At 38.0% G+C, this 27,561-nt stretch overlaps 1 protein-coding gene across 7 annotated transcripts in view; it reads left to right on the top strand.

The window, feature by feature from the left end:
- Pde1c (phosphodiesterase 1C) overlaps window positions 1–27,561 on the top strand; it is a 601,507-nt gene that overhangs the window by 192,820 nt on the left and 381,126 nt on the right. For all 7 annotated transcript variants that reach the window (XM_058573161.1, XM_046426003.2, XM_046426004.2 and 4 more), the window contains one exon: window positions 25,067–25,238. In XM_058573161.1, coding sequence (XP_058429144.1) covers window positions 25,067–25,238 — 172 coding nt within the window. The remainder of the gene's footprint in view (window positions 1–25,066; window positions 25,239–27,561) is intronic.

The following is a 27,561-nucleotide window of genomic DNA, read 5'->3' as shown; positions in this document are numbered from 1 at the left end:
CACAGTTGGTCAGCTCTAGTGCTCTGGACCTGAGAGGAGGCAGAACATCATGGTAGAAATGTGTGGCAGACAAAAGCTGCTCAGCTCAAGGCAGCTGGAAAGGAGACAGGGTGGTGGAGGTGGGGTGGGAGAAAGAGAGAAAGAAAGGAGAAGATTCCAGTAGAAGAAAAGATAGACTCTTCTGAGACACACACTCAGTGACCTTGACCTACTTCTTCCAACTAGGTCCCACATCCTAGTAGTCCGTTCAGCTGAATTCATTCAGTTATCATAGCCAAATGGATGACTCCATTCCATGGATTGATCCACTGATGGAGTCAGAGCCCCCATGATCCAGTCATTGCCTCATAGCTCCCACCTCTGAATCTAGCTGCACTGGGGCCATGCTTTCAAAACGACTTTGGGGGACATTCCAGATCCAAATTATAACAAGTGGTATCATATTATGGCTTTGATTTTGCATTTCCTTAGTGACTTATGATATTTGGCATCTTCTCATATGCTTAGTGTCCATTTGCATATCTTCTTTGGAGAGCTAGTTAGTTTTTAAGACAAAGGGCAGCATCTCATTCTGATTTTTTTGTAATAGGTTCCTATAGGGGTTCTGTATTTGGGATTGGGGTCTTTGATGACTTCATGACTATGGCATGCTTGGTGCCTGGGAAAGTTTCTGTGCCAAGGAATAGGATGCCCAGTTACTATGGTGATGCCCAGTTACTATGTTAATGCCCTCCATGCAAGAGCTTTATCAGCTTCGACCTTAATCTTAGGCACATAACTCCTGGGAATAAAGGAATGTGCTTGCTAGATAACTACAATGTTTCATCAAACTCTGGTGCTCCTGGATTGGCCCAGCCCACCTAACAGTAACTTCAGACAATGGAACTTTCTTGAGAACTGCACAGAGCTCCTAACCTTACATATTGTAACTGTAAATGTAACTGCAAAATAAGGAACCATACCAATACTCTAAATAATAATGTGGTTATGGTACGAATGACCTAATGTAACCTATTGGTATAAATAAACATGACCTCTTAGACAAAGAGCCACTCTGCCACATTCCTGCCTCTGCACCTTGTCTCTCTGTCTCCTCTTTATTATTATTCCCTACAGGTTCCACTGAGCCTCTATCTTTCTCTGTGAAATCAATTATCCTCTCTGCCAGAGCAATCTTTCAAAAGATAAATCTGACCATGTCACTCCTCTTCATGTCTGCTCTAGGAAGGTGGGATAGATGTGCCTTTTCCTATTCCTCTCATTAAGTACAGTTTAAAACCTTAGACATTATATATCAAACCAATATAAGGAGACTATAAGTGGTGGGGAGTGGAAGGCAGACTGGCTAGAGGCCTTGGGACCCCTTGAAGAAATAAAATGGTGGTGAGTTTCCTGGATTTTATTTTTTGCTGCATAAATCTAAGCTTTGGAGCTGAAAAAGCTGGAAACCTCGAAATGACAACAGGTGCCCCAAGAACACTCTTCTTTCTCCATCCAGGGTCCAGAAAAGGGATGGCTTCCAAGACAGAAAAACTTTTAGACCATAACCACTGTAGTCTAGCTAAACACCACAGACACACACAAAAAAACCTGTGTTCTCTTTGTCATCCACACACACACACACACACACACACATACACACACAAAATGGCTGGTGGAAAGCCCTGGATTTCCACCCTCAAGACTGTAGCAAGGTATAACACCCTAGCTGGGTGGTCTTGGAAAAGGTCTTGGAAAAGGGCAGGTAGGGAGCTGGGCCTTTGATCCACATCAGCCTTCCTCTTCTCCATCATGGTGTCAGTGTAATATGTGGGGAAGCCAGACTTCTACTTCCAAACGGCAGGAACAAAGCATTCCTCTTCCTTCCTTCTGGGTGGTGTCAGAGAAGGCCTAGTGAAGAGTCATCACTTACATCATTGCCCAGGGTTGATGAGGTCACTCCCACCACTGTGTTGGTAGAGATCACATGGGGAGCCAGAACTCTCACCACCTCCCTGCAGTGACAAAGTTCCTTTCTTCTTTGGCTATAATGAAATGGAGACCCGTGGGCAGCTTCAACTCGATGACCTCCCTTGGGCAGTCTGAGGCAGCGCATCTTCTCTCTCTGATGGTTCAATGTCAGCAACAGTCAGGTAAATAGGACAAACCTGAAGAAATCCATGCCAAGACACATTATGATTCAACGTCTAAAAACTCTCAAAAAATCTTGAAAGCAGACAGAGAAAAGAGACAACTTATTGAATTATGGTGGATTTCACATCAAGAAACCATGGAAGCACAATATTTATAAGTTCTAAAAGGAAAGAACTGTCAACTTAGAACCTTAAAACCAGCAAAAATATCCTCAGGAAGGAAGGAGAAATCAAGACATTAAAATGTGGAGAAATACCAAGAATGAGGCCTGCCCTAATAGAATGGATTAAGAAAGTTCTCTAAGTGAGAAGGAAACAAAGAAGAAACCTCAGAACATCAGAGGGGAAGAAAAAAAATACAACAATCAGCAATAGGGGGGCAAATAAGAAGAGGTTCCCTTTCTTGGATTTTCTAAACTAAGTATGAAGTTTGAAGAAAAAAAAATTCTGACATTATTTGATATGGTTCTAAATGTATGTAAAGGAAGTAGTATAATTATAAGTGGAGGAAAGTTATGTGCTGTACAGGAAGGCATGGTGTCTGTGGTTTTCAGGAACTGGCAAAATGACGATGCTGGGAGACTATGCTAAGCTGTTTATTTATTTACCTATTGGTTGATTTGTTTTTGCGATGCTGGTGGTTGAACCAGGGCCTCAGGTATGCTAAGCAAGTGCTCTACCACTGAGCTCCATCCCCATCCCTATGATAAGCTATTTATATGTGATATAATATCAAGTACCATTACTTAGAAAACTATACAAAATTTACTATTGATAAATCAGAATGGAATTATAAAATATGTTCAAGTAAGCCACAGGAAGGCAGGAAAGAGAAAATAGAGAAATGAAAAGTGGAGAGTACAAACAGGAAAAAAAAGCCACTAAAGTGACAGATGTAAGCCCTAATTTAATACATATATTAAACATAAATGGCCCTAACACAGCAATTAAAAGACAGAGATTGGCGTAGTAGATTAAAAATACAATGAACTCTGTGCTGTCTACAAGAAACTCATTTCTAATATAAGCATATAAGTAGGTTGAAAATAAAATGATAGAAAAAGGGCTCATACAAACATTGATGAAAGGAAACCTGTAGTGGCATCATATACAGTAGACTTCGGAGAAAAGAAAATTTAGTCAGTGAAGGATATTATATAATGGAATAATAATCAACCCACCAAGAATACATAGCAATCCAATATGCTTACTCAGTAAATGAAGGAGTTACAAAATATGTGAAATATAGTCTGACAGGAATAAAAAGAAATATAGCTCAAACAGGTTTGAGAGGCAAATTTATAGCACTAAATGTATACATTGGAAAAGAAGAAAAGCCCAAAGTCAAAGTCTAAGTTACTTCCTCAAGAATCTAGAAACAGAGCAAAACAAATCCAAACAAAGCTGCAGGAAAGAAATAATAAAGATAAGAATAATAGTCAATGAAAATGCAAACAGGAAAATACAGTGATCACTGCAAAATGAAGTTTCAGTCAAGGATGGATCAGATATGTGATGGTGGTCCCATGATATTTATCACCTAGTGATGTAGCCATTTTGGTTTTTAAGTACGCTCTGATATTGGCATGAGAGGAAATTGCATAAGTGTACGTTTCTCAGAACAAATACCCATTGGTAAGCAACACTCAACTGTAATAGAAAAAAATCAAGGAAACAGAAGAGCTGGTTCTTTGCAAGATCAATAAGATTGACAGATTTCTAGCAAGGCTGACGAAGGAAAAAAGAGAAGATGCTAATTGTAAATTTCAGAAGAAAAAGGATATCAATGGAGACCATGCAGATATCAAAAGGATAATAAGAGAATACTGTGAACCGCTCCATGCAGATAAATCTTTTAACTTAGATGAAGTAGATTCCATTCTTGGAAAACAGAAGCTACAGCAACTTATCTAATATGAAATACAACATTTTAATAGCCATAAAGGAAGTAGAATATGTAATTAGAAACACCTCCAAAAGAAATCTCCAGTCTTAGATAACATGGCTGGAAAATTCGACCAAATTTTGAAGAAAAACAAAACACGATTCTGTATAGATTCTTCCAGAAAACAGAAAAGGAAAGAATACTATATAGTATGTAAAATATATGTAATATATATATGAAATATTTATGTATGTGAAAACACACACACACATATCTGAAATCTTGCTGTTGTTTGATGGGAATTGTGTTCAACAGAGGGAGAATTGGCATCTTTAGTATGTTTTTTTTAGCGCTTTTTAAAAAAAAATTTTATTATTGGTTGTTCAAAACTTTACATAGTTCTTGACATATCATATTTCATACATTTGATTTAAGTGGGTTATGAACTCCCATTTTTACCCCGTATACAGACTGCAAAATCACATCGGTTACACATCCACTGTTTTACATATTGCCATACTAGTGTATGTTGTATTCTGTTGCCTTTCCTATCCTCTACTATCCCCCCTCCCCTCCCCTCCCATCTTCTCTCTCTACCCCATCTACTGTAATTCATTTCTCCCCCTTGTTTTTTTCCCTTCCCCCTCACAACCTCTTACATGTAATTCTGTATAACAATGAGGGTCTCCTTCCATTTCCATGCAATTTCCCTTCTCTCTCCCTTTCCCTCCCGCCTCTCGTCCCTGTTTAATGTTAATCTTCTTCTCATGCTCTTCCTCCCTGCTCTGTTCTTAGTTGTTCTCCTTATATCAAAGAAGACATTTGGCATTTGTTTTTTAGGGATTGGCTAGCTTCACTTAGCATAATCTGCTCTAATGCCATCCATTTCCCTGCAAATTCCATGATTTTGTCACTTTTTAGTGCTGCGTAATACTCCATTGTGTATAAATGCCACATTTTTTTTATCCATTCATCTACTGAAGGGCATCTAGGTTGGTTCCACAGTCTAGCTATTGTGAATTGTGCTGCTATGAACATCGATGTAGCAGTATCCCTATAGTATGCTCTTTTAAAGTCTTTAGGGAATAGTCCCAGAAGGGGAATAGCTGGGTCAAATGGTGGTTCCATTCCCAGCTTTCCAAGGAATCTCCATACTGCTTTCCAATTGACCGCACCAATTTGCAGTCCCACCGGCAATGTACAAGTGTACCCTTTCCCCCACATCCTTGCCAGCACTTGTTGTTGTTTGACTTCATAATGGCTGCCAATCTTACTGGAGTGAGATGGTATCTTAGGGTGGTTTTGATTTGCATTTCTCTGACTGCTAGAGATGGTGAGCATTTTTTCATGTACTTGTTGATTGATTGTATGTCCTCCTCTGAGAAGTGTCTGTGCAGGTCCTTGGCCCATTTGTTGATTGGGTTATTTGTTTTCTTATTGTTTAATTTTTTGAGTTCTTTGTATACTCTGGATATTAGGGCTCTATCTGAAGTGTGAGGAGTAAAAATTTGTTCCCAGGATGTAGGCTCCCTATTTACCTCTCTTATTGTTTCTCTTGCTGAGAAAAAACTTTTTAGTTTGAGTAAGTCCCATTTCTTTAGTATGTTTTATCTTTCAATCTGCAGCCAAGTGCCACATGACATTTTGGTCAACTGCAGACCACATACATGATGGTGGTCCTGTAAGATCATGCCAGCTAGTAACATGGCTGTCTTAATTTGTGTATATACACTTTATATTTGTGTTCACACAATGCCAAAACCACCTAACAATGCATTTCAGAACATATTTCCATAATTAAGGAGCACATAGCTGTGTATCTCTCTGCTTATTAAGATGTTGTATGATTTCTTTTGTGAGCACTGCATAGTAGTCGGCACACGGGTCTTATACACATTTTGTTAGATCTATTTCTACATATCTTATGTTGTTTAGAGAAATTGTAAGCACTACTGTATTCTTATTTTTGGTGTCTAGAAAGTGAGAATATACTTGATTTTGTATGTTTATCTTGTATCCTTGGACCTTTATGAGTTCTAGGGATTTTGCTAATAGATTCCTTGGCATTTTCTACATAGACAACCATGTCATCTGCAAAAGGAACAATTATTTCTGCCTTCCTTATCCCTGTTCTTTTAAAATATCTTTTTCATCTCTTACTACATCAGCTATTAAAGTCTGCATTAGCCCTTAGCAAAGGCTTAAGTTGAAGCCCAGGAGGACACTACATACTGTCTTGTAGACTGTGAAATATGCAATTTGTGGATGTGTTATCCTGTAGTCTAAGTTACGGACAACTCCCCTTTGCAGCAAGTAGTCTTAGGGGCTGTACTGAGGTTTTTAAGTTTGCAGCGATAAGTGTGAAACTCATGAAAGAATTGCCTAGTTTTCAAGTTAAAAAATCTTATGAAGCTAGGTTCCTTAGTCCAAAAGGACAAAACAAGAATGGAGGTCAAGATATGAGCCAATGGAGTTAGAAACAAAATTCATGTATGGTATAATTGAAGCAGGTGGAAGGAAGAAAAGGTTGATGCTGTGTTGATGAGCTTGGGGAAGTGTTTTTTGTTGTTGTTGGGTTTTTTTGGTATTGGTGATTGAGCTCAGGGACACTCAGTCATTGAGCTACAGTTCCATCCTTTTTAAATTTTATTTTGGGACAGGGTCTTTTTAAGTTGCCCAGGCTGGCCTTGAATTTGTGATCCTCCTGCTTCATCCTCCTGAGTAGGTAGAATTATAGGAATGTTTCACCAAGCCTGGTTATGTTCTAAGTTTTTAAAATGGTTTTATAGTCTCTGATGTTGAAATATTAGAAGCAGATACAAAAGTTAACCTTGAACAGACCTTTTGGGTGCGAGGGTATAAAAATGAGTAAGGCATAGTTCTTTTCCTACAGGAACTTACCACCAACATATGATCCATTGCGTTATTTTATTACCTACCAGCGATGGATAGTTTGGACTGAAAGTGAAAAAAAAAAGTCTATCTGTGATTTGTATATTATCCCAGATCTTCTGTTTTTCTGGAACTCTCATAAAACTCTAAATCTTCAAGCAATTACTTTCATCCGCTTTTATTTTTGATCAAAACAGCACATATCCCCTTTAAACCTGTTTAGGATTAACATGGCACATTTTCCAAGCCCTCTGAGCACTTTCATAGGTACTGAATCACTGAATTCATTCCCACTGAGTTTTTATAATGAGGTTAAAAATCATGCCTGGAACTTCCCAAGGGGATACTAGGCAGATTTACGAATGAATCATCCAGCAGATGGCAAGACTTGGATATTTGCATGCTTTGCAGACATTAGCACACTTCAAGGTAGTTATGCATTGGAGGATTTTCACTCAATTATGGGGGGAAGCAGTGTTTGAATTAGTGAAAGTCTAAATTGTAGAAAACTTTAAAAAAATCCTTTATTTTAATTCTCAAGAATCCAACTTAGACTAACCATTAACAAAGTGTTTGTCAAGTAGATTTTAATTCTTTTTATTTTATTATATATTTTTGGTACTGAGTTTTGAACTCAGGGGTGCTGAGCTACATTCCCAGTACATATATATATATATATATATATATATATATATATATATATATATATATATATATATTAATTTTAGGCAGGGTCTCATCATGTTGCTGAGGCTGGCCTTGAACTTGCCATCCTCCTGCCTCATCCTCCTGTGTTGTTGGAATTACAGGAGTGCACTACAGTGCCTGTCCGATTTCATTCATAATAGATAAACTTCTGTTTTAATTAGTCTACTAAATGAATGCAAAGTTTTTGAAAACAGTCTCCCTTTAATCTTGTCTATATCATTACTCTGCTGGACAGACTCATTTCATTTATGTAAGACAAAGACTAATTGAGACCTGGGCTGGGGCTATAGCTCATTGGTAGAGCACCTGCCTCTCATGTGTGAGGCACTGGTTTGATCCTCAGCACCACATAAAAATAAATAAAGATATTGTGTCCAACTACAACTAAAAAAAATATTTAAAAAAAGAATAATTGAGACCTTTCCTCTTGGAATTGATGGTCTCACTATATAGTAATCTATCATGCCAGATGAATTTCTAAAGAGACTTTGAAAATTATGTAGAAGCTGTGCACATCAGTTAGGTAAGGACAAGTGCAAGACTACTTTGAAGCAAGTTGGGCACTGTTCTTCTGGCTCATTCTTTAGGCTTGGGCTATACATTACTTATTGTGATAACTATCTGTTTAAATAGCAAAGTCAGTCTTATTCTTGGTTATTTCTGCTGATTTTATCTGACAACCCAAGTAGACAGTGAGTGAAACCTAGAGCAGTCCACATACCTTCTGGAGAGTAACCATCTCTGTAATGAATGCTTTTCACTCTGAAATGATTAAATTAGGGATAAACTAAAAATGAAACTCCAAACAAAATATGAAGAACTAGGGAATCCCACCGTACGGTTGTACATACAACTATAATGTACCAATAAAAAGAAAGAAAGAGAAAAAGAAATGAAATTCCATCCTCATGACTTAGGGGAAAGATAGACTTCTTGAAATTCCATTTAATAATGAAATCAAAAGGAAAAAAATTGCAATCCTGCTTTGTGTTCTTCATAAGAAGCAAGAAGACACAGCCCCTATCAGATAGGAGCAGAAGTACCTATGAAGAGAAGAAAGTGATTTTGAGTTAGAGAAGCATAGGAAACAACACAAACAATGTACATAAGCAACCTAGGAATTAAAATCAACACTGAAAATAGAAATGACAATGAAAATATTTGTTCCATGCCTGGAAGACAAACTTTAGGATGCTGTCTTTAAGTATAGAATAAAAATGAAGAATTAAAAATGATGATAAAAGATAATTGGAGGTCAGAGAAGAAGGAATCAACATAAATAAGTGAATTGTAGATATTTGGAGATGAAAGCCAAACAATTGGAACAGAAGTAGCAATGGAAGATAAAGTTGACGGTAGCTTGCCTGAAGAGAAAAAAACTCAAGGCCTTGATTTGCATATTGAAAGGGATCACTGTATTCAAGAAAAGAAAATTTAAAATTCAGCAAAACTGACCTGAAATTATATACATACTAGGAAATTTTTTGAATTACAAAGATAAAGAAAGTTGCTTAAAAAAGAAAAAAAAGTCCATCAGACTTGGTTTCTAATTATTTTTTCCACAATATATAAATATCAGATGACAATGAAAAAATAAGTTGTATTTAATAAAAATTCAATAAATCCATAGCTAAGTAGTAGTTCATGTGTATTTAATTAGATAGTGTATAATTTTTGGAAAAAATCATTTAAGGATATGTACTTCAGTGAATTGAGACATGAATCCTATTAAATTCTGTAGGCTGTGTTGTTCTGTACAATGTGACTATTAAATGTTTGGAATGTAACTACTTCTAATTAATGTGGTGTAAATGTAAAACACACACTAGATTTTTAAAAATATATAAAATGTTATTAATATTTTTATACTGACTGCATGTTAATATGACAGTATTTTGTATTTATTGGCTTAAAGAAAAATGTATTATTGAAACTAATTTCATTTGTTTTTATTTTAATAAATGTAGCTGTTAAAAAATTTCAAACTACATACATAGCTTGTATCTAGATTTTAAATTATGTTTAAGAGCTGCTGAGGTCCGAAACCAAGTAAATGTATCCTAGAGTCCAAATATTTATTGAATGTAAAATTAGAAAACAAAATACAATGTGAAGCACAATTCTTTTTAAAAGTTATTTTATTTTATTTGGTACTGGGGATTGAACCTAAGAGTGCTTTATCTTTGGATACAAAGATAAAGAAAGTCGCTGAAAAGTTACAACTAAGCTACATTCCCAGTCCTTTTTTTTTTTTTTAAATTTAAAAAAATTAAAAATTTTAAGACAGGGTCTTGCTAAATTGCTGAGGCCAGCCTTGAACTTGAGCTGCTCCTGCCTCAGCCTCCGGAGTCTCTGGAATTATGGGTATGTGCCACTGTGTCCAACTGAGAAGCCTAATTCTTTGCGGTAAAGCATCTAACTATTAAAATAACAAGTAAGGAATAAAATCTAAAAATTCATATAGTATCAATGAAAGTGAATAGAGGGAAAGGGAGAGAGGAGACAGTTTCATCCTACAGGTAGGAGTCGATGGATGCTATTAAGCTATTGCTGTGATATGAAAGAAACAATACTTAAATATATGATATTAAATTTAAAGATTCCTGTTATAAATTTCCCTATCTGGATTAAAACCTATTATAGCTATACAGTGTTTCAAGAAATAAGACTTAAAAATGATGAACAAAAATGTTCAAAATTTTTTAACAGTAGAAATGTTGTACAGTTGTACAGTACAGTGGTTGCTAGTCACGTAATTATCTATTGAGCATGGAAATGTGCTAATATGACTAAAGATGTAAAAGTTTAATTTTATTAAAAAATGTTGCTGGATGCGGTGGTGCACGCCTATAATCCCATTGTCTTGGGAGGCTGAGGCAGGAGGATCGCAAGTTCAAAGACAGGCTGAGCAAAAGCAAGGCATTGAGCAACTCAGTGAGACCCTGTATTTAAATACAATGCGAAATAGTGCTGCAGATGTGGCTCAGTGGTTGAGTGCCCCTGAGTTCAATCCTTATAACCCCAAATGTCGGCATCTACAAAGAAAAAAGAGTTAGTCTGGCAGTTACTAACTTTATAAAAATCAGAATACAGGGAGTAAAGAGCAAAGTGAGCAATTTTCTATTAATAAAAGATACGGTCCACAAGGAAGATGTGGAAACTCTATACCTTGTATCTATACATAGGGACCATCCTTTTCTTTAAATTATGTGTCAATGAAATAGTTAACAATAGTTACCATAAAATGGACGACAGAATTAGATTAGATCAAGATTAGAGTAAATAGAACATAATCTCTTGCCATATTGTTATAATGTTACCAGACTGTTTGCATAATATTACATGTTATGTGACCATTCATAAGAAGAACAGAAAATAAAAAAGTAAAGAAAGAAGAAAAGCTCAAGTTATAACAGCAACCAAAAATAACCACTTGAAATATTTTTTAAAAAACAGACAATCACTGAGTCAATAGGGGAATGGGAATTGACATGACAGTCCTAGGAGATTCAGTGAGAAGGTAACATGTCAAACTGGTGGCATGAAGCCAAAGCCCTGGGTACATGTTCTCTGATTCAAAAATAAAAACAAACAAAACAAAACAAAATCGAAAGCCAAATGGGGAAAAAGAAAAACTAATCTATTGAAAGTAGGAGAATGAAAATGTCACATCTAAAGGCAATCGCAAATTTGAGATGAAAAAAACAGTGGAGCTAATAAATTTCAGAGCTATCTAGAAGACAAGGAAACAGACTTCTAGAATATCAAGTGTCCTCTAAAACTTGCTGTGATGATAGAATGTTGTATGCTGGCACTGTCCAACACAGTGGCTGCTAGTCACGTGTTATTTATTGAACACTGAAATGTGCTAGTGTGACTAAGGATGCAAAAGTTTAATTTTATTCAATTTTAATTAATTTAAATTTAAGTGGGAAAAAAATAAATTTAAGTGGCCACATGTGACTGATGGCTATCATATTGCATGGAACAGTTATGGAAAGTAACCAGAGAAGAAAGTGAATAAGTAAGTAAATACCCCAAACTATTAACATGTAGAAAAAGATTAAAATAAATAGTGCATAGAAATTGATGCTAACAGATTTGAATATCTCTGCAAAATGACAATTTCTAAAGGAAAATATCGATTCCAAAAGAAATTGATGAATGCAGTGATGGCAAAGGAAAACTTTTTTTTTAAATTTATTTTTTAAATACATGATAATAGTGGAATGCATTACACTCATTATTACCCACATACAGCACAATTTTTCATAACTCTGTATATAAAGTATGTTCACGCCAAATTATGCCATTATACATGTACTCTTTTTTTTCCAAAGGGAAACTTTTTAAAAATTTGCAAAATAATCACTTCGCTAAAAAGACTTTGGATCCCAAGATTTTTATGGGTAGTTTATTTAAATATCAAGGGAGTCCTATAACAAGGGACTACATAAATAAGAAACTGAAAGATAATCTCCTTTATGATTATATTTAGAAAAAGCCTTAAATAGAATTCCTAGCAGTGCACATCTATAAGTATATAATAACAACATTACCTGACCAAAGAGAACTTACTTGAGTGATGTTACTATTAGGAAGTTTGGAAAATGTATGATCATGTAGACTCTCCTTTTAAGATCTGTGTGAGGGGCTGGGGTTGTGGCTCAGTGGTAGGGTGCTCGCCTAGCATGCACAAGGCACTGGGTTCGATTCTCAGCACCACATAAATGTAAAATAAAGATAATGTGTCCAACTAAAACTTAAAAATAAATAAATATTTAAAAAAGAGATCTGTGTGAGCTTGTTTCAAACCTCCATTGTACATGTGATTTCCATCCCTATGATTTCTATGAAAATTTTTAGGGATTTCTTCTTATTTCTGGCTGTCATTTTATGAGCCTGTTGAATTTTTTTCTTACTCTTCATGTCTTAAAGATATGGATTTAATTTTTCCCAGACAACAAAAGATGAGACATAGTCCATTTTTCATAATTTCTAGTCTTCTCTCCAGTATCACTTCTATAAATCAGCAATTGCATGAAGATTTTACTGTTCTGGACTGCTGGTTACATTATGATTCTACACAGTGTTTAACTTAGACATGAATACCAGGCTTCAATAGCCTTTGGAATTAGTTCTGTCAAGTGTCTTAGTCTATATGTGTTGCTACAGAGTTGGTAATTTATAAAGAATGGATTTATTATCACAGGTCCAGAGGCTGGGAATCCAAGATCAAGGTGCTGGCATGTTCAGTGTCTGGTGAGAGCTATCTCCTCTTCAATAGTGGAACTTGGCTGGTATGTCCTCTGGAGAGGAGAGACTTCATGTTCTCACATGGAAGGGACAGAGGAGCAAAAATGGAAACAAATGCCTTAGTCAAGTCCTTTTACAAGGGCATCTAATGAATCAATAATACTGTTGCATTGGGGATCAATTTCAGTGTGAATTTTGGAGGAGATAAAACCATTCAAACCTTAGCACCAAGTATGGTTCCAGCTATATTGCTCCACCTTCTTTCTCTCAAATTCAGCTTGTGATAGAGAAATTAATAAAGCTGCAATAGAACGCTTCATAGAAACTTCGTAAATAGGGAATAAAGTGAAGCCAGCAAAATTATAGGGTTGCTTACTATTACCAATAAGGTTTAATTTTTTAAAAATGCATTTATTTTTAATTAGTAAAATTTTTATTAATATGTAACAAGGAATGGACACATGTCATTTTATCACTGTCATCTTTTGAAGGAATACCTATCAGGTATTATTAACATTTGTGCATTTCTTTTTGTTTTGTTTTAATTTGTTCTAATCATTTTGACACATTGTACACAAATGGAGCGCAATTTTTGGAAATTTTAACCGATGCAATAAGACAAGAAACAAAAATCAAATGTATAACTGTGAGAAAAGATAAGGAAAAATTATTGTAGATGATTTATTTGCTTAGAAAAACAAATGAAAGCAGAGAAATTCTTAAAAAGAATAAGAGTTCAGTAAGGAAATAGATTGTTAAGGAAATATAGTTCATGAATTGCTATCACATATTTCAGCAATAGTGATCTAGAAAATATAAAGATATATTTTTACTAACAACAGCAGGCAAACATATAAAATGCCAAGGGAACAAACTTACTAACCCTTTCTGCCCCCCAAATTAAAGCTTTACTGAAAGAAATAAAAGTTCTGAATACATGGAAAAGCTGGACATGCATGCCTGTAGTCCCAGCAGCTCAGGAGGCTGCAAGTTGAAAGCCAGCCTCAGCAAAAGCAAGGCACTAAGCAACTCAGTGAGACCCCGTCTCTAAATAAGATATAAAATAGGCTGGGGATGTGACTCTGTGGTCGAGTGCCCTGAGTGTAATTCCCCAGTACCAAAATAGCAACAACAACAACAACAACAAACAAAAAAAAAAAAACAAAAAAACAAAAAAAACCCTAGATGTATGGAAAGATGTATTGGGAGGCAGCAGACAACACAATACAAACTATTCTAAACTCAAAAGGGAATTCACTGGAAGGATATTGTAGTAGTTTTTAAACTTCCTGAGATTGGGGTAAAAGCTTGATAGATATGGGGATAAGAGGGAGTAGAACCAGGGGCATGCTTCTGTCAGGACTTTTTTGTTCTGCTTTCTTTAGGGAATTAGCTCTATTTTCTCAGACTCCTCCTTGTATTGGGACATGGCTGCTATTGCTCTCAATCTAAGAGAAAAGAAGGGGCTCCTCCCCTTGGTCTTAGTATGGAAAGTAATGGAAAAGAACCTTGATTTTCTAAGGTTGGGTCATATACCTACAGCTCAGTTAGTCACCAAGGTGAGGGCCATGAGTCGCAGTGCTGAGAGTCCATCAGACTTACCTGAAATGAGAAATGGGCCAGGAGATTTCCCAAAATAGAGTAAGAGGAGCTATGACAGTAAGGAGGAAGGAGTATTGGGTAGACAAATCCAATAGATGGACCACATAGAAAGGACCTGTCATATATCTGGATGAGAACTTGATACACTGTAATGATGATAATTATTTTGCTAAATAATTAAGCAATTATACTTCTGTTAACTGCCACTCAATACAAATGAAAAAGGGAGATTTCTTTTTAGAAATTGATTTCAACTAAGGTTTTCCTAGAGAATAAGCAAGACTTGTCAAAAACAGATTGATGAGATCTTGAGTTATCAGATATTGACTAGATATTAAAAGGTATAGTAAGTAAAATTATGTGATCCAGTCATTAAAAAAAAGGACAGGTTAAATAGGATAACTCAGAAATAAACTCTAATATATTTGAGATTCAGAATCTGTCATCACAAATCAAATTGGGTTCTTTTTTATTGAATTAAATTTTAGAAGTTTATTTAGAATTTTAGCATTTTATTTATTTATTTATTTTTTTAATTATTGGTTGTTCAAAACATTACAAAGCTCTTGACATATCATATTTCATACATTTGATTCAAGTGGGTTATATGAACTCCCATTTTTACCCCATATATATTTTGATAAGGGAGTCCTTTTCCAGCCCCCAGGATATACGATATGGACTTAAATTTTTGGATATCTTCAATATTGCTAGAGACAGAATTTCTGAAAAGTTTCTAAAGCTAAGAATTAGTATATTGAAGATAAAGGAACAATGTCTTCGTGACTGATTTAGGACATTAAAAACATTGGTATTTTTTGTGTTGTCATTATTTTTTTTGTGTAAAGCTCTTTGTCTAGGTTTTATGATGTTTATCTGATCACTGTTTACCTGCCCTGCCCCCCAGTCCCAGTTTTCCTACCCACTGGGAATTTCAGGAGCCTTATCCTCCCCAAGTGGGAGGATGGCTGCAAATCCATGTGACAGACATTTTGGGAACCATTGAGGGTTTCCAGCAGTGTTTTTTCTTCCCTTTCTGGAGAATTAAATCTCTTCCTCTGTCTGTGCTTTGCAGGACTCTTAAATTCTCTGCCTTTTGCCGGCATAATCTTTGTGTATTTTTATAGAGAACTGAGTTGATAAGTCACTTGTCAGATTTAAATGGGATTACCACATCACCTTGGGCTCCGCCTGCCTGCAGTTTATCAGCTGCTTCCATTAGGCACTCTACAAAATGAATCTGTAGCTACTTCTGATTTAGATTCTTCTCATCTCATTTTCTTGCTTTCTTGTCTTTTCTCAACCCATTAAACTCGCCTTGCATTATTCATCCTCCTCTGCAGCCTGAACTTCCTTCTCTAAACCTCCAATCTGCTTCCCGCAAGAGAGAAAAGTCAAGGCTACCTAGTGGCAGATAAGGTGAATCTTGTTCCTTAAATAAAAGGTTGTGTGTTTCCTATTCAGAAGTGTGGAACATTCTGCATGATCCACACTGTGGGTGTGCTTATTTGCTCAGACATAAAGTAAAATGGTATATGATATATCACAGGGAACCCTGGATCAGGAAAATTTGGGGTCAAAACAATCTGTTGTTTTCTAACTGCGTGATCTAGTGACTTGATCTCAGAGTCTCAATGTCCTAGTGTTCATCATCTTTTAGTGATACTTAAAGTGTTGGTTTGATGGTTCAATGAAGTAGCTCAGATTCAGGCATCGTGACAACGCCCAGCACACAGCAAGTAATGAAGGGTGTTTGTCACATCTGAGTCTGAGCACTTGTTCTCGATGGGCTCAGTGGGACAGATGCTGCTGGCAGAGTTTATGAGTCCACAGGATTTATAATCAGTCTGGAGGGTTTACGGGGTACATGAAAAGTTGACTTGGGAAGATAAGGAGAGAATTTGTGGTAGGGACAGTGGGGAAAGAACAGGAAAGGAGAAGGTAATAGACACTGAGTGAGGCCCAAGTCAGAGGAGAGAGGGGAGCTGGGGTGGGAGGGAGGCAAGAGAAACAGCTGAGATGGAATGAGCTGAATGGAGCTTCTCATCTCCTGCACCTGAGCCACATTATTTTCGGTACCCTGAAGGCTTAGTTTACCTATGATTTCCCTCATGGGGTTTTTGATATTATTGAAAAAGACCTGTGTGACTCTGGGTGTTTCCGTATTTTTGCCTCTATTTAGTCAGAAACATTTCATGCTTTCAAAATCAGCTTAAAATAAATCAGAGCAGGGGAATTTTTATTTTTCATTTTGTCAGAGCAGACCTTTCCAGGGCCCCTGGAGAGTATTCTGCCCACGTTTGGGGAGGATCAGAAGAAGCGTTCTTTTCCACTCTCTCAGAGTTCAAAGAGGAGAGTATTTGCTCCAAAAGGCTCATGCCAGATTGAGTTGGGATGAATCAAATGCAGAGACCCACTGTGATCCTTTTAAGGCAGGAGTGAGTGGAAGATGGGATTCTGGCTGCATTTTTCTAGGATTCGAAAAACTATGCGGACCCCTTAGTCCTGGGCACCACTGCGCCTGGCTTCACCTATTCTGGGCTTTATTTTTAAGCTTTGAATGCACTATTTTCTCCAAAATTTCTCCTAGGACTCTCTGATTATGTGAAAATTGATCCCTACTCATGCATGGGTGTGCCGAGAAGGGGAATGACAGTCTGCAGATAAATGCCCCATTGCCAAATTCTCAGGGGAATAATTTGGAGCACCATCCAAGCTCTTCTGAAGACCCTGTAGAACCTAGCCCCAGTTTCCCTGTCTTTTTTTTTGGGGGGGGGGAGTGAATTCAGGGATCCTTTACCACTGAGCTAGATTCTCAGTCCTTTCTAAATTGCCTAGGGCCTCACTAACTTGCTGTGGCTAGCCTTGAACTTGTGATTGTCCCGTTTTACCCTTCAGAGTCACTGGGATTATGAGTGTGCACCACCACACCTGGCAGTTGTCCTGTTTTTAAATTTAATTTTATTTTTTTTAGTTGTACTTGAACACAATACCTTTATTTTGCTTATTTTATTTTTATGTGGTGCTGAAGATCGAACGCAGTGCCTTACATGTGTGAGGCAAGTGCTCTACTGCTGAGCCCCAACCTAGCCCCAGTTGCCTGTTTTTGATAGAGCTATTATTTAGCCACAGTAGAATCAACAGATTAGCAGATGACTGACACTGAAAAAATAAGTTGTACTCACAGATACCAAGGGTGTCACACAGGGAAGCAATGGAGTTGGATATGAGGCAGAGGAAGACGGGGGAACTGTGGGTAAGACCTTACTGTGATTTCTGTGAGAAGGAACAGGCGAGCAAGGGCAAACAGGCATAATATTGGCTACTCTGAATAATTTCAGTGGGCTCTGGGGCAGCAGGCCTATTCCTAGTTGTCCAGTATTTGGTCTTCTGGTGATTAAGGGATATGGATGAGTGTGTGAGACCAGTAACGGAGATGGTTGGGGATATTGATTCTAGATTGCTTGGTTTGTACTTGAAAAGTGCATCCCTGAGAGGAAGGTTCCTTCTAGGGTGGGTGAGATGGCAAGGCAGTAGGTGAAGACAAGGTGACTCTTGTACATTACTGCAGTCTGAAGCAAGACTCATCCAGTTCATGTATGTAGGCAGATGTGAAAACATCAAGTTTACAAAAACCAGGAACATGATTGACTTGTCCACAGTGATGATAACTCCATAGTGCCCCTGTGTCTTCCCTTCCCTTGACAGTCTCTGATTTACTGTCCCTGTCCTTTCCTGCTTCCTAGAATCACTTCCCAAATAAACTTTTCACATGCCCTTGTCCCCTGTTCAACTTTATAGAAGTGAACCCAAGTCCTACATTAGAAATACCTCAGGACTTGGATTCTTCTCCGAGGTCCTCTTTCTGCCATAGGATCTTCTGATTATGTGGAAGTTGCCTCATACTCATGCATGGGTAGATCCAGAAAGGCCCTATTTCTCTGTGTAATATTTTTTGTTTAATCTTTTTGGTACACTTCTCTTGTGACATAATTTTTACTTAAATTTGTTGAAACTGTTCTTGCTCATTTTTGAAAAAATAGTTCATCGTTGGTTCATTCATTCAGCCAGATCTCTTTGATGCCTGCCAAACATAATCATGGGTTCATACTGTTAGTTTGAACTAGAAAACTAGAAAAACCCCTAACACCACAGGGTTTTTCTTCATCTTTTTCATTGCCTATTTGTATTTTCCTGAAGTAAGAGTTATGGTTCCCAGCACCTTTTTTTTTATAGCTGCTAATTTTCTGTATCCTACAACATATGTGACATAAATTAGAATTATTACCTCATGATTACCACTGACTGCAAACCAACTAAGGGAAGTTTAAGATTTTTATTTTTTGCTGAGTATGTGTGTACACAAACCTTAGTCTTTTCAAGGATGTAAGGTTGGAGTACTATATTCTAAAGATATTTAAATTGATTCTTATTTTGAATTATGATTGTTACTAATTTGTTACTAATTTGACATATTAATAAGTTTGTTTCTGTCTCCATTCAATTTTATAATTTTAAAATTCCTTGTTGATTTTATTTTATTTATTAATATTAAAATATTTACATAGTTCAGAGCTGGGGTTGTGGCTCAGTGGTAGAGTCCTTAACTGGCATGTGAGAGGCCCTGGGTTTGATCCTCAGCACCACTTAAAAATAAATGAATAAAATAAAGGTATTGTGTCCAACTACAACTAAAAATAACTATTAAAAATATTTACATAGTTCAATAGTAAAATCTATATATGGAAGTCATTCACTCATCTGTAACCTGATTTTCCTATTCTCAACCTATCCCTTGTAGGTAACCATTTTCATGGGTTTTGGTCCATTTCTCTTATCTTTTTGCATAAATAAGCAAATGCATTTGCTTTTGTTTCTTATTCAAGAGAGCAAAATAAAAGTCTCAGGTATGTTGCTTTTTTCCCTCTTATCATACATCTTAGAGATTAGTTTACAGAGTTCTTTAATTTTAGAATATTACTCAGTGGCATAGTAATCCAGTATGTGAATATGCCATAATTATTTCAAGTGGCCACTAGATGTAGTCATGCTAATTATGGGAGAATTTCTCAAGGGGGTGCAGCAAATGCTGGTCATGGGAAACATGAGAATTTTGTATTACTAAAAGATAATTTTTAAAAGTTCACACAAACATAAAGAGAATATGTGTTAATGATTTCATTTAACTCATTAGTTGATGAAGAAACCAATAAGATGTTATAAATGGTGTGAAGGAATATCCAAAGAGCAGATTAATATAAACACTGAAATGAATTTGCTTAATAGATCTAAAACTGTTAAGACTTATCAGAATTTACAAGGAAGCAAATAGTTGCATTTCATGGGACACAAGTTTGCATTCATTTAGACAAGAATCATTTGTTGGGCTGGGGTTGTAGCTCAGTGGTAGAGCACTGGTCTAACATGTGTGAGGCATTGGATTTGATCCTTAGCACTGCATAAAAATAAACAAAATAAAGGTATTGTTGTCTATCTACAACCAAAATAATGATTAAAAATAGAATTATTTGCATTACTATCAGTTTTTTTTCCAATTTACACTATATAAAATAGTTCTATGATAATGAAAAGTGGAGAATAAAACCCAGATGACCCAGATAAGTTAGATAGGATATCCATTAAACTTTTTTGCCCATTTTAAAGTCTTTAACCTTTTTTCTTGATAGTGTTTATGAAGAGGATGGGGTTAGAGATTAGGGGAAAATCAGTACATTTTTCAAAAGAGTAGCTCTAGTCTGAATCAGTCAGTAGCTGCCTTGTGTTTTCACCTTCTTTTCAAAGCTTCTTGAGTAAGGGAATGATTCAGTAAAGGTTTGTATGTGTACTGTAGCTTTCAGCACAAAGCTCTGAAATGCTCAGCACCATGCCAGAGCTTGGGGGGCACTTAGTACTTTTCTGTTGTTGGTTGGCATGAATCAGTGGACTCATCCTCCAGGCATAGCGACATTCTTAAGTTTTCCCATTTTGTGTTGTGTAATTTACCTGAAGCAGGCAGTTGTTAATCATCTACCTTCTGAAAGAGATTAAAAGAAAAGTAAAACAAAAATTCCTAGTGATGCCCTTATCCTGCCAATTGCCTGGACCTCAATGGGTTTGTTCCTTAGGGTCAGATTATAGGTGAAACTGCATTAATAAGCTCTTAGTTAAATCCCTGTTAATGGTGCCTAAGTTCTATGTAATTACAGCTTATGTCAAGTGGGATAATGACTAGAATGTTTTAAGACAGGGATGGGGCTTGGATATTTCCCATCTTTAAAATTGTTATTGTTATTTTAGCTTTCTGCTTTTGTTTGAATTTAGTAAGAAAGGTAAGTTTTTTTGTTTGTTTTTAAAACTGCATCATACTGTGAAATCTGCATACTTTCTGCTCATGAATATGGGGAGGATATTTGAGGGAAAGACAAGTTTTCAGTGGCAAAAATATTCTTATAATGAGTATTTACTCCCCCCCCTTTTTTTGTGGGGCAGGGGGGTGGTGGGTCTGTTAGGAAGAGACACTAGCCTCAGGAATTTCCACTTACAGTTCAAGTTCACTGGACCAGAATTATAATATAAAGTTAACTGTAGCAGCAAAAGAGACTAAAAATTGCATATATTGTTTCCTAAACTTTTTTTTTTTTTGTACCAGGGATTGAACCCAGGGGCACTTAACCACTGAAACACATCCCCAACCCTTTTTTTTTTAAAAAATATTTCATTTAGAGGCAGGGTCTCCCTGAGTTGCTTAGTGCCTCACTAAGTTACTGAGGCTGGCTTTGAATTAGCAATCCTCCTGCCTCATTCTCCTGAGCTGCTGGGTGTGCACCACACACAGTTGTTTCCTAGGCTCTTGAGAAGAAGATGGCAAGTGAAAGTCTAGTTAGGGATGAATGTTAAGAGAGTCCTATTTATAGCTTATGCTATATTCTCTTGAACTTATCAGTGTGTCTGTGCTGTTAGTACCTTTTGGAGACATCATTATGTGTCTATTTGGAACCTGTAATGGAGAATTGGCTTGGGTCTCTTTAATTTTTTTTTTTTGTAGTTGTAGATGGACAGAATGCCTTTGTTTTATTTGTTTATTTTTATGTGGTGCTGAGGTTGAACCCAGTGCCTCACACATGCTAGGCAAGAGCTCTACCTCTGAGCTATAGCTCCAGCCCCTTGGCTTGGGTCCCTTGATCCTCCTCATTCACTAACTGAGAACATGGTAAAAAAGCTATTATGAATTCATTAATGCTTTGAATTCATGATTTTTAGTTTATTAGTCATATCTGTATGTTCTTCAAAGCAGTCATTTGTGTGCGTGAGACTTTAGCTCACCTACAGATAAAGTGCCTGGCTTTGTCTGCATTCACAGAGCCCTTCATATAACCATGCTATTCCTCATGGGCTCATTGCCTTACAGCATGCATGTCTCTCTTCTAAAACAGGTATGTCACCACAACCTTGCTTAAAAATCTTAAGTACTTTTTGGCTTACAGAAGAAAATTTAAAATGATTAGCATTTTATTCAAGGCACTTTACAAGTGCCCAGCCAGCCTTCGGACTTTCCTCAGGACCATGCCCCCTCTGTTGACTCCAGCCTCAGTAAACTGCTCTGCTGTGCCCCTGGGCCTTTGCACATACTCTTTGCACTGAACCATCTCCCTGTTCTTCCCTACTTGCTGAAGAGCTGCTCTGGCTTTAGATTCACATCATGTGTTGTGTTCTCAGTGTAGCTTTCCTCAGGGTGCTGAGGCCGGGCAGGTGAGCCCTCCCGGGGCTCCTGGAACACCTTGTTTGCCCCTTCGTTATGGTGTATCGCTTAGGTGTTGTGATTGCTTGTGGGTCAAAGCTACAAAAGTTACATCAATAAGTTTAAAAGAAGGCTGGGGTAGAAGTTATAAATAGCATCACTCACCATTTACCTCTATGTCCTCCTTTCACATTCTCAATTCCTCAATCATTCATTTTTTCTATTTTAGGGCCTGAAAGGAACCTGGCATACTGAGGAAATTAAATATGTGTTTATGGAATGAACAAAATGAAGGAACGAAGGGAAGTGTGCAGGAAGCTTAGTGCAAGGCTTTCACTTAGGCCAAATTTAAGAAAACAGGCCCTGCTCTTGTTCTTCTTCCTAGAACCAGATCCTCATTAGCGTCCAGAGGTCTTCATCAACATAGGACCAGACCTTCATTAATAAGACTAGATCATATTAAGATATATGCTTAGGGCTTTAAAAAAGTTGTTTTGCAATTCAGGAGTTGGAGGGGGTCTGTTTCCTGCCACTAAAGTGCTCTTGATTGACCTGAAAGCAGTTTGGATGGACACCCCAAGGGGAATCAGTCATGGCCATGGTTATTAGAGGAATTGTTTGCTGACCCTGGGTATCCTTGGCGAAAGCTCAAGGAACTCTGTGAGATGCTTCTCTCTTTGTGTGTGAAGATCTTTTGATCCTAGTAGCAAAACTATCCTTCAGGCACAAGAAGCTGGGTGATATCATCTGGTGGGTTATAGGTGGCTGGTCAGGGTGTTGAGGTAAGGCTATGTGCACACAAACCAACTCTCTCCACACCTGTCACATGCATGATATGCTTTAGCTGGCACTGCTTCTTACTCTTTCCTGCACATCACCTGTGCCCCCCCGTAAAGAGCCTTTGTGTGAGTTAGAAAGAGGCATTCCCTCTGCTTGAATGGGGTTGAAAAAGCCAGTTCCCTCAGGATGGACACAGATCCATGCGTGCAGGGGTTGGTTATCTGACAAAGTCTTTGTGCAAAGGTAAAATCTTTTTTCCCTCTGGGTAGTGTGTAAGCAGCACGAGCTAATGGTATTTGAGTAATGATAATGCTCTCAGACTGGAAAAAATTTGTGCTCATAGACATTTTAAGTGAAGTTTTTGATTTACTTTTATCTACTTGCTTTTATTTTTAGAATTATTTTATTTTAATAGTTTTTAGATATATAATAAAACAATACAAAGAAATCTGGTATTCCTCACACCTGGATGCCTCTGTAATGGACCATTAATATGGTTCACTTCATACAATTATGAACTAATTTGGATACATTATTATTAATTGAATTCCATACATTGTTTGGATTCTTAACAATATTTTTAGGTCCAGGATCCTATCCAGGATAACACATTGCAGTTTGTCATCTTGTTTCTTAGGCTCCTCTTGGCTGTGACAGTTTCTCAGACTTTCCTTGTATAACCTTGATGGTTTTAAAGAGTACTTATTTATCAGACGTTTTCCCCATGACTAGACTGGGTATTTTAATAGGTTTTATTATTATTTACATATGGTAAGGCCAACAGATCTGGAGACAACTGCCATTGTAAAGATAGCTTGTTGTACTGATAGATCCTAGGAGTGGGTTCCACATCGTGTCCTGGGGGCATTTGGGGAAGCACTTGGGGTCTGTTCTGAGGCAGAAGGAGAGAGGAATCATGGAGAAGAGTCTTTATTGTTTTTTTTTTTTTTTTTTTTTGTGTGTGGGGAGGAACAGGCAAGGTTGGACAAGCAGGCTTAGGCTTGGCTAGTTTGAATGGGTTCTTGGGCACAGGGTGTCTAGTACCTAGCTGTCTGGTACCTGGGCCTGGGGTTGCTAGGGCAGGTGGATAGGGGCAAGGAGCATGAAATCCCTTTAAGGGAAGAGGTTTGGATGGATTATGGACTGGCTGGTTTGTATTTGAAAAGTGCATCCCTGGGAGGATGAATCCCCCTGAGATGCTGAGGCAGGTGGGTGCTAAGAAAGGTGAGGATCAAGGCAAAGTGACAGAGCTGGCTGTGTCTGCTAGGTTCAGATAGGGTAGATGCTAAAGCATGAAGTTTACAAAAGATGGGATCATACTTACTACCTGGGGAATACGTGTTTTGATGAGGGAGATCCCAGAGCTGTTTTCACATCACATCAAGGGTCCACACTGTCAATATCACTTATCACTGTTGATGTTGACCACCTGGCTAATCAGGCTCTACTTTTGTGACACCACTTTCACTTGGTGCTTGCCTTTCATGATTATCTTGTATTTTGAAGTATGTGTAGAGTAGGATATCAATAAACATGCAGTATACTTTTCTTTGGGTCTTCTTATTGCAGAAGAATCAACCTGGGAATTGTGAGCTCCAGTTCTTAGGGGTGGGGATCTCTTTGGGGTGGGTGTGTCTACAGAATGGAGTTTTGAAGCTTAAGCCTCAGGCAAGCCAAGAACATAGGGGAGATTTGTGTCTGAACATCCCCACTGTTCCCTAAAATGGTAGCACTTTAGAGCACTTGAAATTGCTGAATGAACATCTTAGTAGGTATCTGAGGCTGTCCCAGGAGTTGAGGGTTGAACACCTCCGAGATGAGACAGGATGTATCCATAATGCGGATAGTAAGTCAGGTTGCTCAGTGCTAGCCTATTTTCTGAATAAATGTAAGAATTCCTGGTTACTCCGTATGTTGCCTGATCAGTATCTTCTGGAGCCCTTGGATGTTGGTGGAGATGATGAGAAAGGCACAAATCTCCCTGCCCTGCTTTTGAACATCCTGAACGGAAAGGCAGAACACCCAGTAGTTTGGGGATTTACCTGCACGTCATCCTTTTCTCCTCATCCTCAGGGTCGAAGTCGCAGAACTGTCTGTGGAACTCCCTCATCGATGGGCTCACCGGGAATCTCAAGGAGAAGCCACGGCCAACAATCGTTCATGACCCACGGCCCCCGGAAGAAATCCTAGCAGATGAATTACCACAGCTAGATAGCCCCGAAGCCTTGGTGAAGACATCATTCAGGTTTGGTGGATGAAAACTCACTTTGTTCCTTTTTATCTGCTTGGGAGCTTTTTTTTTTCAATCCAGTTGGGTGCATTGCCAGTGTGGCCTGCAACTTATGTCATGTCTTTGTGCTGAGTAAATTAGAGATGATGAAGGAGAGCTGGAATCAGTGCTGGCTGGACTCCTGGCTATGTGTCCCGAATGTAGTGAAGATTATCTCAGTGGATAAGTTGTTCTTGGTATTTAATTGATATTGGCATTTAAATGTAAAGAACTTACTGATGTTGACAATTTAAATTGGATTAATGAGTCTTTTGCTTCAAAGGAGGATGACGCATCCAGATAAGTGCACAGAAAAAAAGTGTGTGGTGGGATTCATTCAACCCCGTGTCTCTGGAGTCTCTTGCTGGGGGAGGGTTTCTGGTTGTAAGAGATGTAAGAGCTGCTGTCAGTTGAAAGAAAGTGAGAATCTTCTTGTGTTGGTTCCCAGATGGCTGTCTACTCTGTTCTTGTTCATCGTTTAGTCTTGCCTCTCCCTGTGAAAGCCTCTTATTTTCATTTAATATTGTATTCCATTTTCCTTATAACTCTATCCCTGACCTTCTCACCTGGGCTTAATGAAAATCAGTCTGGGTATGAATGTGGTGTAAAAGGTATTTTTTTTTTATCTTGAATGAGTATTGAAACATACAGTACTACTCATACCATAATTAAAATCTACCTGGGCGTGGTGGCACATGCCTATAATCCCAGCAGTTCAGGAGGCTGAAGCCAGAGGATCGAGAGTTCAAAGCCAGCCTCAGCAACTTAGGTGGTAAGCAACTCAGGGAGACCCTGCCTTTATATAAAATATTTTAAAAGGCTGGGGATATTACCCAGTGGTTCAATGCCTCTGGGTTAAATTTCCAGTACCAAAACAACAACAAACAAACAAACAAATACACAACCCCCTTCCCCAACAAAACCCAGAAATAAGATCTAATCAATTTTCCAGCTTGTCTTCCTCCCCTTCTTTCTTCCAGTATCCTTATTTTTAATCTCTTGCTTTTCTTTCCATCATAGACTTATATTTTCCGCATGGTTAGTAGAGTATATAGATCTCACTTCTGATAATTTTTGGGGTCTGTGAAATATTGAAAGATATGCTCTTTTGCATCCAGGTGATGTGTGTAATTGCTCAATAAAAGCCATTTCATTATGTGAAGGTTATTCTTAGTAAAGACTGCATTATAGATGAGTTTACAACAAAAGTGATGAATAGAGGTTTGGATTTCTTTGTACAAAGTGGCGACTACATGGGTAAGACAAGAATCGCAGCCAAGTGCTTTTCTTATTCCCTAGGAGGGATTTGGTTATTACATTATGAGGTTGTGAATAAAATAAAGCCCACTCACCCGAAGCCACATCCCGTGAACCTGCAGCTCTCTGCAGGTGACTGTGGTGAAAGAGGGGGCATCGGATGGCTTTCTTGGTTTATGTTTTCTCACTCTGGAGCCAACCTCTCCACAGGGCTCTCATAGCTACTTCTCCATCTCAAAGCAGGTTTATTGTCTTCTTCAATGAACAGCAGAAGGGTGCTTTCCAAGAACGAACACCTCCATGACCACCACCTGTTCCCTTTGCCGTCTCTTCATGCTTTTTAGTAGATGGAATGTACTGACTGGTGGCCCTTCACTTGATCTGCTAGTTGTACCATGTGTCAATGTGTGGGTTCCTGAAAGAGACTAAATTATAAGTTTTTTTTAAGTCAGGACTTATTCCTGGTTCCTTGTAACATTTGGCAGAATAGGAAGGACACAGAAGGTACAGTTAGGCCAATCCTTTAGCAATTGAGGCTAGAAATTTCATTGCCATTGACTACTCATTTATTGCTATGCTGTTCTGGAAGCACTCTTTCTTCCAAAGGAGATGGTTGATTCTTTCCTCCTCCTCCCCCTCCCCCTCCCCCTCCCCCTCCCCCTCCTCCTCCTCCTCCCCCTCCTCCTCCTTCTCCTCCTCCTCCTCCTCCTCCTCCTCCTCCCTGGGGATTGAACCCAAGGGGCACTTTACCACTAGCTACATCTCTATATGACTTTAGGATTTCAAAGAAGAATGAACTCTGGCTGGACTTTTAAGTAATGCTATAGGAATGTATCATTTATGCATTCCCTCCCTGCCCTCAGTGTCACTCAAGGTCTGAAAAAACTGGAGAATTGCTGGCTCCTGGTATCACTGACACAGGAGAAACGGTGCATTACACCCCTGCAATTTTAAACTTCAGTTGCATCAATGATCAGTGCTCTCGGTAAGATAGCTCTTCTTTTGCCAATGGACATAGTCTTCCCTCTGCTGAGGTTGAAGC

Source organism: Marmota monax, unplaced genomic scaffold (assembly GCF_021218885.2).
Source record: "Marmota monax isolate L192 unplaced genomic scaffold, Marmota_monax_Labrador192_F-V1.1 WCK01_AAM20220418_F8-fsc00133, whole genome shotgun sequence".
NCBI classification, from domain to species: Eukaryota; Metazoa; Chordata; class Mammalia; order Rodentia; family Sciuridae; genus Marmota; species Marmota monax.
This window is presented reverse-complemented; position numbering and strand designations above follow the sequence as displayed.